The sequence below is a fragment of the Ovis aries genome, chromosome 15, assembly GCF_016772045.2.
Source record: "Ovis aries strain OAR_USU_Benz2616 breed Rambouillet chromosome 15, ARS-UI_Ramb_v3.0, whole genome shotgun sequence".
NCBI lineage: Eukaryota > Metazoa > Chordata > Mammalia > Artiodactyla > Bovidae > Ovis > Ovis aries.
The window spans coordinates 42,623,741-42,638,082 of NC_056068.1; the positions used below are offsets into that span (position 1 = coordinate 42,623,741).

Below are 14,342 nucleotides of genomic sequence, written 5' to 3' on the forward strand. Positions count from 1 at the left end.
ATCAGGCCAGGTAATTCTTTGTTACAAGGACAGTCCCGTGAATTGCAGGGTATATGGCAACAACTCTGGCTTCTCCCCTCTAGATGCCAGTAACACTCCCAGTAGTGACCACCAAAAATGTCTCCAGACACTGCCCCTCCACATTTCAGCTTTCCAAGACACAATCAGGCTGGACTGAGTGGGCCTGCTTAATCCACAAAAGGCATTTTTTAACCTTGGCAACCGTGTAAAACAAAAACAAAAAAAACCCACACTGTTTACTCTGGTAAAAACTGAAAGAAAAACAGGAGAGGCAGGAAAGAAAATTCGGGAAAGCAGAAGTAAAAGGATTAGGAGGGAATAGCAAGGACGAGGGAGAAATTATCCATATAAGTTCCCGCTTGTAAGCTGACGCATCCACCATGGTTTCCCACATCAGTGACTCAAACGGCAAACTCGAGGCCATAGCTAACTTCGTGACAGTGTTGGTTTGGGGGGTACAAACTGCAAATCCAGTATTTCAGGAAGTGTCCCTAAATCCAAGTTCACCTCATTATATGGAACCATGCACACATACACACAACCTTACCCCCCTGTTCTGTTAAATCAAACAGCTTAAAGCGCATGCTCTTCCGTAGGTTTTTATTTTCTTACTGACTCCATTTGACTAAAACAAACAAACAAGAACCATACAAAACATTTTTAACATATCTTAGAAAATTAGCCAAAAAATTAAGAAAGTTCAGCATATTACATTGTACAATATTTAGGTAAGAATGTTTGAAAATTATAAATATTTTGTTCCCTCTCAACATAGCACATCACAAAAATACATTTTAAAAACTTTTTTTCATGTATAATTTCTAGGAACGATCATATTGCTGTTTATTAAGGCAAAGGTCTGATTAGGACAAGCATTCACACACACCAGAGATGTTCTGTACAGTAACTACAAACGTAAAACCGAGGGGTCTGCCAGCACGTGGATGGCTGAAACCATTTTAAATATTAGGAAGAACTCAGTTAGTATCAAAACATCAATCTGAATGGGATTCACTTAGTTCATCTCTGTGTTATCTTTGATTCTCAAGTATCTATCTCAGCCAAAGCATTATTTAAAAGACTTCTGCCCCCTTGCGACAGTGCCTCTGGAGCTGGATGCCAGTCGCTCACACGGCATTAAACCTGCGCAACCAAAGACACGAATGGCAACCCCTCGGTCCGAGCGAGGACCACGTCCAGGAGGAGGGCCTTTTCCAGCTGAGCAGCCGTGGTCAGAGGCAGTCCACGTCTACCGCAGACTGTGGTAAGCAGAGCGGCCCACTTAGTTTAGAAAGAAGCACTCGGAGGAGGAAATACGCTGCTGGAAAACAACAGCCCCAGCCCACAGAGGTTCTGATACCCAGTGACTCGAGCGCCTCCCGGCTCCTGGTCACACACCACTGGGCTGTCTGTGCACCGCCTCCTCCGAAAAGAATCTGAGGGAGCTGAAGGGAATTTTCAGAAGCTGAGGTTTTCAAAGAAACAGTAAATAAAGAGTTGACTTTTTATTCTTTTCAGTTAAGCCCTTCCTTACTGGCAGATAAATAAGAAGGCTTCTTTAGTATACTGACCCCATAGGAGGTGCTGGAAGTTAGAAGCGGAAAAGCCAGGTCCTTCTGTCTTTAGCATGAAGTTTTGCAGCTACGCTTCAGCTGCACAGCTGACATGGCTAGGCTCACTCTGTGGTCTTCTTTTCCTTCCAGCTCTTCTGTCGTTCCTCGAGTTCTGCCTGGGTGAAAGCTGCCGGGCCCCAGTTAGTGATCAGGTGAGCATTTTTTGAACCTAAGAGACAAATGCGCATCAAACCTACAAGGTCATATATTCTTCAATTAACATTATCATTTTTCTATAGACAAGAGAGTACATTTTTCTACTTTATTTTCTTCTCTGAGGAATATCCAGAAAGGCCATAGGAGGCAAAACCATCAGAAGATATATACAAAGGGAATTAAACAGGCCTTCTCATCTATCAAAAGGCAAAAGAAATTCAAGAAAAATTTATTGCAAAGAGCTGGGTTCCTCTATATTTGGGCTAAGAAAGGTTTTTTTTTTTTTTAGCGCAATTCAAGTATACAAATAAAACAGAAAAATTGACTAAATATCTGATTACTTCAGAGAATGTGTTACCTGGTTCTATCAATCGAATTAATCCTTCATGATGGGCCACTTTGTCCTTCCAGCTCTTGGTCGTCTTAGTTGCCATCTCTAGCTTCTTTTTAACTCCCTGGAACAAGAGCAGACTTTAGACTCTGCAAACACACGGGTAGTTTAAGAGCCAAATAATGATTGGGTACTTGCTCCATGCCTGTGGATTATCTCATTAAGTCATTCCAGCCACAGAAACACGGGCTATTATTACCCCCATGGTACACAGGTGGAGACTAGGATTTGGAGCAGTTAAATAACCTGCTGTAAGCCCCCCAAGGACCTAATTCACACTAATTACAGATAATGTACAAGATACTCCTGTGCCAGTGATGCCTTACTGCCTCTTGACTCCAAATCCACCCTTCGCTGTCCTGCCTGTGACCCTCGCCAGCGGGCCCCCTTAAGCTTCGTCAGTGGAGGAGCTGGCAGGACACTGGAAGAGGTGGGGGCTTTGCCTCCAGGCTCCACTGTGCTCATCTCAGCAGCTCTCGTGGCACATGGGACACCCACGGTGTCCACTCCAGTGGGTTTCAGTAGCACCTCCCCTGTGGGAAGCTGCCACCAGTGCCCCAGAGGGTAGCTTCCCCATCACAGTGCCTTGTTGGGCTTTCCTGCCGTCCAGGGGCCAAGGCCATGCTCCCTCCAAGGAGGACTGGATCCCAGCACTGGGCTTACAGAGCAAAGAGTGTGTGTTCCTTCCCTGCGTGCTCTGTCTCAGCAGGGGTGGGGGCAGTGGCTGCTTCCTGTGTCTGCTCTTCCTGTATCCTTAGAGTTTTTCGGCTGCTCAGTAGGTAATCCCCTGTTGTAGTTAATAGCTAATTATATTAAACCTTCCTTGTTCAAATTACTGTGTGGTTTCAGTCTCCCGACTGAATTTCAACTGTTAACCTCACTGCCTGTGAAAAACCCTTACTTACAGCTAAGCAACATTCTTACACAGCTTTTTATGGCAGAGCAAATATCCTCTTGTTTTTAAATGTTTAAGAATTTAAATGCATGTATTTGCAGGGATGGGCGTAATGACCTCGTACTGCTCAAGTGCCTGTTTCCGCTCGAGCTCAAGCTGCTGCAGCTGCTCCAAGGCTTCCTGGAGGGCCTGCTCTTTGATGACGCGCTGGTTCTCCAGCTCCTGCTTCTCCGCTTCTGTGGTCTGAATAGCCTGCTGCTGCTCCAGATGCCACTTCTCCAGCTCGGCCCTCTTGGACGACTCTTCCTCCAGCAGCCTGAAATACAAGAGAGCTCAGGGTGACCGCACCCGACCTAGAAGATGACAAAGCACAGCAGAGCCTCAGAGGAGCCTGGAGGTCATCTAACCACCTCTCTTCTCACAAGAAGGGAACTAGGAGCCAGAGGGGCCCAGATTTGTGGGCAAGGTGACCCACGGTTCTGCTCCAAGCTCTGTTTCACCCTTTTATGAAAAAAAAAAATTAAAAATAACATGTACTGAAGACTTAATGGGCCAAGAAAGAAGTACATTTTTTCAACTGATCCTCACAATAGGCTTACGTACTATTATTATTCAGTTCAGAGATGAAGAAAGTGAGGCACAAAGGGTAAGTGACCTGGCCCAGGTCATTCACCTGACAGGCAGGTGGCAGGGCTGAGTTTTGAAATCTGTCTGGTTGCTACAACATTAAAACACTTTTTTATCTAGCAGAAACCTATTACCAAGGGAAAAGCTGACACACCAACAAAGACAGAGGAGGAGGAGCTGACGAAAGGTAGAGGGAGCAGATGGCAGAAGGAAGCAGAAGGTAGATGGGCCATCTACTGGCCGAGCACTGCACGCCAGGCTCTTTACCTTTGTTCCTGTGATCCCCCCAGCATTCTGCAAGGTGTTATTGTCCCTGCAGATGAAGTCAAAGGGTTCCAAAGCATGACGCACAGGTAAGCAACGGATTTCAACCCAGGCCCGCATGACTTCAAAATGTTATCTTTTAATAACAGGCTACCTATCGGAGGATATCCCAGGTTAAGCAGGTATTTAATAAATAAACTAACTTGTACCCCAAGTGTAGACAATGTGGTTAGACGCCGGCCCAGGACAGGACGCACGTCTACTGGCTTGATCGTCAGCATTACGGTAACAAACCTCACAGCAGGCCGGTTACTGCTGCCTAAGAGCATCTGCACGTCTAACAGCAGCAGAAATACAGTGACGGACTCTACAGCCACTATCTGACCACCCCGATCCTGCACCACTGTAAGAGTTCCCCCAATGACATCCCACAGGGTGGCCTCCAACCGGGTGTGACAGGCCACTGCTTCACAACCCGGGTCAGTTTATTTCTGGGCAGCCTTGATCCTTAAAAGTTTTCTCAACTAGGATGCGCTCTCCTATCTCCTCCCCCGGGTTCCACGAAGGGCCAGTGTGCTCCCTCTGAGTCGTCTCTCGGATGTGACATCGCAGTGAACGCTACCCTGCCACCCGGGGCTGTGCTTTCCTAGACATGGGGGATAAACCAGTGAATGAGACTGGAAGATCGGTTTCTTCATCCTGGTGGTCAAAGTCTGGAGGGCAAGGGACATTGCAGAAGGTGAGGCTGCCCAGCACTGAATCCCCTTCACGTGTCCAGGGATGTCTTGATGAAAAACGGGGTCCATCTCCCAACACAGAAGCCACCGCCCCTGCCCTTCTGCCCCGGGAAGCTGGGGTGCAGTGGAAGCTGGGCTTGGCTAAGCAGCTGTCACTCCTAGAACTTCGTAAAACCACTGACTCACAAGAGCAGAGACAGTGGAGAGTTCATCTTGCTGGTGGAAGCAACACGGAGTGTTGCGTGATGGCAGAAGCAGCGGGGACAACGGACTGGCAAACCCATGGTGCCAACATCTGCATCAGCGACACCCTCCCTGGGCTCGTCCCCTGGCCTTGTCTGGTCTGCCCAGCCTCCCTTGGTTCCTGCCTGTGTTCAGGGCCTGGACACCTGCCTTTCTGAGGAATTGGTGAATTTCTCAAGAACTTTCCAAAAAACACTTTGATTGCCTTAGCTAACCCAAGTTGGTTTTTTTGGTTTGCAAACAGGACTCCTGACTAAAGACGAACCTCTCTGTACCTCAATTTCTTCATTTATGAAAAAAGGAATAGGAACTGTGTGTGTGTGTGTGTGTGTGTGTGTGTGTGTGTGTGTGTGTGTGTGTGTGTGCTCAGTCGTGTCTGACTCTTTGCAACCCCATGGACTGCAGCCTGCCAGGCTCCCCTGTACATGGGTTTTTCCAGGGAAGAATACTGGAGTAGGTTGCCATTTCCTACTCCAGAGGATCTTCCCAACCCAGGAATCAACCCAAATCTCTTGCATCTCTTGCACTGGCAGGCAGAGTCTATACCACCAGCGCCACCTGGGAAGCCCCACTAGGAACTACTCCAGCCATCAAAGGCTTGCTTACCCATTGAATGGGATAATGCAGGTAAGGTTCTTAGAACAGTGCCTACCTCATTGTAAGTACTGAATAAATGCCAGCTCATATTGTTATGATGGGACTATTAGCTCATTTGCTCTGAATGCTCATGAAGACTGCCTGAGAGTATATGAGTATATGAGGTTTCTGGCAATCAATTATATCAGAGAAGTAAAACCCTGAACCTTTTCAAATGAATTGCTTTTAAGCCAAGTCTCCTGGATCCTGTACTTGTTCTGTTGATACTTTAAATTATCTTCTTGCTCTAAAACCAGTATTCCAGCCTGTCAACATCTTTTTTGAATGCTTATTTTGATATTCTATACATTACATTTCTTCTCCATCTGCAAATGAGATATAAAGGAACAGAAACCAACAAACTCTGATGACTACGAAATCCAGACATTAAACTCTTTGCAAGCACCACCCTCTTCAGCCTTCACAACAATCCTATGAGCTTATTACATATAAGGAACTGAAGGCTGAAAGTAGTGAAGTAACTTTTCTAAAAATTACACAGCTAGACAGTACAATCGCTGGGAATCAAACCCAGATCCTCAGTCCGGGGCTATCTATTATTGTGTGAACTGTTGTTCCATATGGCCCCAAGGGTAGAACTTGGATCCACCCATTCAAAAAAGATTCCATGGGTACTTACCATGGGCCAGACAATGCACCTGTTGCTGGGGACACAGGCCTGACCAGAGTGTGCTCCCAGGCCTTACAAACATAAAAATTTAGTGGGTGGAAGTCATAATGGGACAGACTATGGCTCAGTCTCAAGAAGTTTCCAGTAATTGAGTTGTCTAAATGGTAAATGAACAGTTTCCTTCTGAGTTCCACTTAGAAGAGGCTAGATAACCTTACACATTAAAAAACACCACCACCACTTCAATTTTAATGGAAAAACAAAAAACCCAAAACAAGAAGACCCAGATGGTTCTAGTCAAAGTTCTTGTATTTAAACAATTCACGATTAAAAGTATCTCTGGGGAAACTTAAGACACTGACAGAGGAGGGACCATCCACGGGAAGAACAATGAGATGCCAAGTGTTCCAAGAGTGACTTGCTATTGCTTGGAACAAGGACAGAGGTTAACTACAAAGCCCTCTCTATACACCCTCAGTGACGATTATGTTACAGTTCACTGAAGTGCCTGTGTGTTCAGTCACGAAACATAATCTTAGCTGTAGGGTGTATACAGAGGGCTTTGTAGTTAACCTCTGTCCTAGCTCTAAGCAATAGCAAGTCACTCTTGGAACATTTGGCATCTCATTGTTCTTCCCATGGATGGTCTCTCTGTCAGTGTCTTAAGTTTCGAATCATTTAAATACAAGAACTTTGACTTGAGCCAGCTGGGTCTTCTTGTTCCGGGTTTTTTGTTTTTCCATTAAAATGGAAGTTTTTTCAGCTTTTCAGTTCATTCGTGCTAGACTTAAACGTTTCTATCCCAATTCCATGATGATTTCCTTTGACCTTTTACCCACAAAGGGTACCCTGAGGAGTGGGAGCAAGGAGAAAGCCCCCTTTGTCAGTCTGACAAAATGTCCCTCTGAATCAGGCCCAGCCTCTGGTGACTTTGGGAAAGATATGGACTCACCACTTTAAAAAATGACCACTAGAGGGTGCTAGTCTGCCCATTTCAAGTTCTAAAATTGAAGTTAAAAGTAAAACAGAATAGTAAAATGCCTAAAATAGCCTTTAAACACCAAGAAAAAGTAGTTAGCTTTTGTGTAGTAATTTCAGCTTATTGGTACTGAGCTGTATGTGGTAGTTACATTTGCATTTACCAAGCTGAAACCATTTTTCCATTTACTGAGATTAGAGTGTACAAAATGATTAGTCAGAGCTTTTTCTTTTTTTGGCCATGCCATGAGACATGCAAGGTCTCAGTTCCCTGACCAAGGATCGAACTTGTGCCCCCTGCGGTGGAAGCGCAGAGTCCTAACCACTGGATCGCAGGAAATCCCCTTGTTCAGTCACCAAGTTGTGTCTGACTCTCGTGACCCCAGGGACTATGGCCCAATGGGCTCCTCTGTCCATGGGGTTTTCCAGGCAAGAAAAGGGAGTGCATTGCCATTTCTTCCTCCAGGTGAATCTTCCTGGACCAGTGATCAAATCTGAATCTCTTGCTTTGGCAGGCGGATTCTTTACCACTGAGCCATCACGGAAGCCCAGGGAATTCCCTAGCCAGAACTTTTTCAATAAAATACTCATGCCTGGGCTCCTATCTACAGATATTTTGATATGGTAAATCTGGAACAGTCCCTACATGTGCATTTTTCAAAGCTTTATATAAATGATTCTGATTACTACTGATTAAAAATTACTGCCGTTAATTATCCAAAACTGTCTTATTCAAAACATCATTCTACAAACATGAAATAACTAATACTTTAATAAATTTCTAGAGTTACCTAGTTCCCTTTATGATCTGATCTCTGCCGTGTCATTTAATCTCCCTCACAGCTTCACAGAAGTAAATACATATGGCATATCTCATCTGTGAATTCTCTACACAAGGGCAATCTATAAACTCAACACATCACAAATGATGAGGGTCAAAAATATCTAGCATCCCTTAGAATGTCTCTCTTTGGAAATCACATGGGACCACACCTTCCCATGCAATGGATGGTGTGTTAACATCACAATCACACAGTGCCACTGCCACTGCCCAATGGCAAGTGGGCGAAGGTCCCTAGACCCTGGCTAATACCATGATGAACACGCATTTGCAGGACCCATATGTGCCAAGCAATGTGGAAAGCATTCAATCTTCTATTAGAAGATAATTTTTCCTTAACAGAATGAAAAATTTCAACACCTAATTTGTTTTTAAAGTCATTTTTGGCAACGTATGTAACAAAGAAGGCTTTCTTTCTCTCTTCCTACCTGAAGATTAAACAAACATCTCTTGCAGCACCATGTGTAAATGCAGCCATGGAAAATCCATCCCAGCTCATCCCACACCCGCTCCTACAATGGCGTGAGGTGTGCCCGCACTAACCAGCTGCAGCTAAGGGGAAGCAGTGGTTAGTGCTGCACCCCCTGACGTGACATCTCATAGAGCTAATGGGGAAGCAAATTAGAAACTGGGAAAGGGCAGCTGACATTTGCTCGTTGGGCTCTTCATTCTACTTTGTCCCTCCTACTGCTACCAAAGTCAAAATTCAGAGTTCTCATCTGAGATCACGACTATCATACATAGTAAACTTGACTTTAAAAAGGTCTAAGGGGGAAAAAAAATCTGTTTCAAGAACTTCTAAAACTAAGAATTATGTAAGGAATGTCACCGATCCTGGAAGACCAAATGGAAACTGCTCAGTTCCTCACTGTCCCCCAAAGCGGCTGCAGCTCTGGCCTAACAGGCCCCTGCCTCCACACGAGGGCCTTCTCAGGTCTGGAACATGTGGAAGAAACCAGATTCTCATCAGGGCTGATGCTGGCTCCACAGACATTCTAGAATCTGACTAAGGGACACACACTAAACACATCCATCTGACTACTCTGAAATAGATACATGGCCTGTCATTAGCCACAGAAGCAAGGGTTTCTCAGGAGAGATTGGGAATGAAGAGCCCAGCCAGCCAAGTCTCCAGGGTCCCTCCCATGTGGCAGAGACTCTTCCCTCTCCAGCAGAGTCAGTGCTTCCTAGAAAGTGTATGAGCGCAGGCAGGGCACACAAAGTGCAGAGGACAAGGCGATCAGCACCTGGCCTGTAGCTTCCGCACCGTCTCTTCATCTTGCCGGGCCTGTCTCTCATCCTCGAGAGCCTCCTGCAGCTTTAGGTACATGTCTTCCAGCTCCCGGACTCGCTGCAAATACTGTTCCAGTTCAGAGGATTTCTGGGCAACCTGTTCTTCCATCTGCTGCCTGATCTGAGGGTATAAAAGTCATGTTTAAACCAGGCTGACTTCGCCCTCGGGAAAGCCTCTTGCTCCAACACCACCCTGAGCGGGGCCACAGTCACAGCCACAGCCCTTCAGGGTGGGCAGGGCCCTGTACTGCACACCTTGATGATGGAGGACCAAGAGTACCACACCCATCCCCAAGACCACAGTTTAAGGGTCCAGGCACACAAACGACACCCAAACGCTGTTCTGCTGCCCTGGTATACTTCTCATCCCTTTCACACTGCCTTTCCTGCATTTCAAACTCAAGAAAAAAATACTTCCCAGTGTAATTCCTCTTTAAATCCCTTTCTATCGTAAAGCCACATCCATCTAAAAGGAATGAACCTTTCCCACTCAGAACCCCCAAAGGGTTAAAATAAGGGGGAAAGGAAAGATGGTCTCCTGCATTCACCTGGCTGCCCAGCACCCTCTACTTTCTCTCTCCCTAGGGCACCTCCAGACCTGGGGGACCCTCAAGCATCTAATTAGCATTCTAACACTTTTATGGTTTCTCCATTCTGGATTAAAGAGCCTTGAATCTCTGCCTTAAAAAGTAAGGCAAGGACATCATAAATGTAATATCTAACATATTAGCGTATGTCTCTGCAGTTTGTATCTTCACTTGCATTAGCTTACTTCATCCTCATAGGGGTCATGAGAGATCATGTAACATCCCCCTAATTTGAAGAAGAGAAACTAACACTCATAAGCAACCACCAAAGGACATGAACCCAGATCTGGCTGTGGTGCAGCACCCCCTCAGATCTCGGGTGCCTTCCTTTCAACACACACATCCACTTTAAGTCTAAGCAACAGAAAGTTGCTGAAGGGAATGTCACAGCACCTATTTAGCAGGCCCTGGGCCCAGCCCTCTCCCACACACTGTAACCCAATGTGAGGAGACCTGTGTTCCAGTTAACCAGCTCACTGCCTGAAGCAACTGGACCGTGGGGATGAGAACCCCTAAGATGAGTCAGAGCTGCCAAGAGTGACAGACCAGCATTCACATATTCTCATGACTTCAGAACCCTCACTCTTGCTCCTTATACAGGGGAAATATCATGGAACCTGTGCTTACTTTTTTCCATAGTTATTTGTTTTCCAAGCCAAAACTCTGAAGGATGAAAGGGATGCTAGCAATAATTATACCAGGATGGCGGGGACTGTCCCAGGCAGGCCAGGACGTGGAGTCCCCACAGCACTATCACCCCACTCCATAAATGTCTGTTGGAGGTCTTGAGAGCAAGAGTTACCTTTACATCCTTGGCATGATACCTGGCTCACAGAGAGTGCTCAATAAACCGATAATGAGTTAATAACAAACACAAAACCTCCCCAACAGCCAGCCCACCGCGAGTCAGCGGCAGGGACAGCTGGCAAGATGATCTCACTCCAGCCTCCAAGGTCTTCCCTGTTCACCAAGCCAGGCCGGCTCCTGCCCCTCCACCCACACAGGTTGGCCTCTGTCCTTCTGCTGACCAGGACAGGATCGGGGGCGGGCTCTTCAAGTTAGAGCAGCAGCACCCCGGGGAGTGCGGTACTTACAAGCTTCTCGCGCTCCAGCTCCGTGCTGAACCTGGCCTGGAGCTCCACCTGAGTCTGAAGGCGCTTCTTTTCCTCTTCTGCTGCCCGAGATGCTGCTTCTTCCAGTTTCTACCCAAAAACCATTCATAGAAAAGCAGGGAACGTTACAGTGGAAGTGCATTTGGAGAGAAAGGGTCACATTTAAACAGTATAGGGGAAGCCAGTCATTCTCAGTGCTCAATAAAGACAGAATAAACCTTGTAGATCCACTGCAATTCCATTCCAATGATTTTCCCAGTCAACAAACAAAACAAATTGGGTAAACGAGTGACTCCTAGTAAGCTGTAACATTCTGCAAAGAAAATTTTAGTGTCATCATTAAATTCATTTGCAAATGCATCTGTGAAGTTCAGATCTATTTCTTGCACTCACTGCAGTTCTGTCATCTTAACATTGTTCCTTAAAACCTTGCTGCTGTTATGTTAGTCGCTCAGTCATGTCTGGCTCTTTGCAGCCCCATGAACTGTAGGCTCCTGTGTTCATGGAACTCTCCAAGCAAGCATAAACTGCATTGAGTAGACATTCCCTTCTCCAGGAGATCTTCCCAATCCAAGATGGAACCTGGGTCTCCTGCATTACAGGCAGACTCTTTACTATCACCAGGGAAGCCCAACTTCCCTTCCCAAAGGGTGGTTCTCTAGTGAAACAAGGGAAAAACCGAAAGCAGTCATTTAAAGTCTCTGGGAATTATCCTAAGAGCATACAGCAAACAGAACATTTATCCAAGAAAATCAACTAAATCTCAGCAAGAACTGTGAAAGTCTATGGCATTTGAATCACAGCACGGCCTCGTCTCCACCCTGTTCTTGGCTTGGCAGTAGAAGGAGGCTCTACCCATGGCCATGGAACCAAGACCACAAGGCTCCCTCTCAGTTTCCCATCTAAGCATACGGTATCTCACAGGAGGATGCAGACAAAAAAAAAAAGTTGTCTGCCATTCCAATGAACAAAGGATGAAGTCTGCTATCAAGCTATCAGCCACTGCAGCCATCCCAATGACCCATGAGGGAAATTCAGGTTGGAGAGAAACAGGACACTGGCCCTCAAGAGTTAAAATGCATACCTACAAAATCATTTTAATGAGCTAAAATCTGTATCTTCCTATATATAGAAAAGCACTAAAATCATTAACTTGAAATATCTGTTTTTTTGTGATAAGCACTAACTACATGGTTTTGTTTTGTTTCCAACAAAAACTCCTATAAATCCTGGCTCCCTGCGTATCTCTTTGAAATAGCTCCTCATAGCTGAGCAGCTTTCTCCCAGGCCAGAGTCCTCAGCAAAGGCACCAGATAAAACATAACTCTCAACTTTTAGGCTGTGTGTTTTTTTCAGTCAACAAGATCAACAAACTAAATCACAGGCCAGCTAGAAGTCTGAGAGGGGACACAGGGGAAGACAGCAAAGAGCCCCCATGTATTAGGAACAAGTTTCAAAGTCAGGCCTCAAAGATCAAATGTGGGCCAGAATTTAAAAATCAGACTGTGTGGCAAGTTAGGCCCCAGGGCATTGTTGAAAACCACAGAGAAACTTGTGAGAGGAATGCCTGAGAATGTGATGCCAACTGAGGCAGCCAACTTAACAGAGAGATCAGAGGTGGAGGCGGAACCCTGATGCCACATACAAAAATAAACTCAACACGGATTAAAGCCCTAAATGTGAGACCAGATACTACAAAACTCCTACAGGAAAACACAGGCAGAATACTTTTGACATAAATTACAGCAATATATTTTTAATCCGTCTTCTAAAGGAAAAGAAATACAAGCAAAAATAAATGGGACCTAATTAAACTTTAAAACTTACGCACAGCAAAGGAAACCATCAAGAAAATGAAAAGACAACCTACCGAATGGGAGAAAATATTTGCAACTAATATGACCAATCAGGGGACCAATATCCAACATACATAAACAGCTCATACAACTTAACATTACAAAAAAACAAACAGGACTTCCCTGGTGGTCCAATGGTTAGGAATTCACCTGCCAGTGCAGAGGACATAGGTTCAATCCCTGGTCCAGGAAGATCCCACAGGCCGCAGGGCAACTAAGCCCGTGTGTCACAACCACTGAACCTTTGCACTAGAGCCCGTGTTCCAAAACAAGAGAGGCCACCACAATGAGGGGCCACACATCACAACTGGAGAAAAGCCCTTCAGGTCAGTTCAGTTCAGTTCAGTTGCTCAGTCGTGTCTGACTCTTTGCGACCCCATGAATCGCAGCACGCCAGGCCTCCCTGTCCATCACCAACTCCCGGAGTTCGCTCAGACTCACGTCCATCGAGTCGGTGATGCCATCCAGCCATCTCATCCTCGGTCGTCCCCTTCTCCTCCTGCCCCCAATCCCTCCCAGCATCAGAGTCTTTCCCAATGAGTCAACTCTTCGCATGAGGTGGCCAAAGTACTGGAGTTTCAGGTTTAGCATCATTCCTTCCAAAGAAATCCCAGTGTTGATCTCCTTCAGAATGGACTGGTTGGATCTCCTTGCAGTCCAAGGGACTCTCAAGAGTCTTCTCCAACACCACAGTTCAAAAGCATCAATTCTTCAGCGCTCAGCCTTCTTCACAGTCCAACTCTCACATCCATACATGACCACAGGAAAAACCATAGCCTTGACTAGACGGACCTTAGTCGGCAAAGTAATGTCTCTGCTTTTGAATATGCTATCTAGGTTGGTCATAACTTTTCTTCCAAGGAGTAAGCGTCTTACACAGCAACAAAGACCCAGTGCAGCCAAAAATAATAAGTAAATAAATAAAAGATTTAGGGGCAAAAAGCCAAACCCTGTACACTGTTGGTGGGAATGTAAATTGGCACAGCCACTGTGGAAAACATTACGGAGTGTTCTCAAAACTAAACTACGACATGACCCAGCAATTCCACTCCTGGGTGACAAGGTAGGAGCTGCAAGACAAAAACACTGATTTGGAGATATATGCATCCCATTACTTATTATTGTTAAGATAGGGAAGCAATCTAAGTGTCTTATCAACAGATGAATGAATAAAAAAAGATGTGGTCATACAAATATACAACGGAATACTACTAAGCCGTAAAAAATAACAAAACATTGCCATTTGCAGCAGCATGTGGGGACTTGGAGGGTGTTATGCTAAGTGAAGTCAGTCAGACAGAAAAAGACAAATACTGTATGATATCACTTATAAGTGGAATCAAAAACATACAACAAACTAGCGGATATAACAAAAAAGAAGCAGACTCACAGATACAGAGAATAAACCAGTGGTTACCAGTGAGGAGAGAAGGGGAGGGGCTAGATACAGGGGTGAGGGGT

The 14,342-nt window shown here is 45.5% G+C and overlaps 1 protein-coding gene across 1 annotated transcript in view; it reads right to left on the reverse strand.

Annotated features, from left to right (window-relative positions):
• Nucleotides 1-604: 604 nt before the first annotated feature.
• The window catches only part of SWAP70 (switching B cell complex subunit SWAP70), a 76,183-nt gene continuing 62,445 nt past the window's right edge, over nt 605-14,342 (reverse strand). The window contains exons 8-12 of the mRNA XM_004016163.5: nt 11,008-11,115; nt 9,281-9,447; nt 3,194-3,392; nt 2,149-2,245; nt 605-1,803 (exon numbers count right to left, since the gene is read on the reverse strand). Coding sequence (XP_004016212.2) covers nt 1,697-1,803; nt 2,149-2,245; nt 3,194-3,392; nt 9,281-9,447; nt 11,008-11,115 — 678 coding nt within the window. The 3' untranslated portion in view covers nt 605-1,696. The remainder of the gene's footprint in view (nt 1,804-2,148; nt 2,246-3,193; nt 3,393-9,280; nt 9,448-11,007; nt 11,116-14,342) is intronic.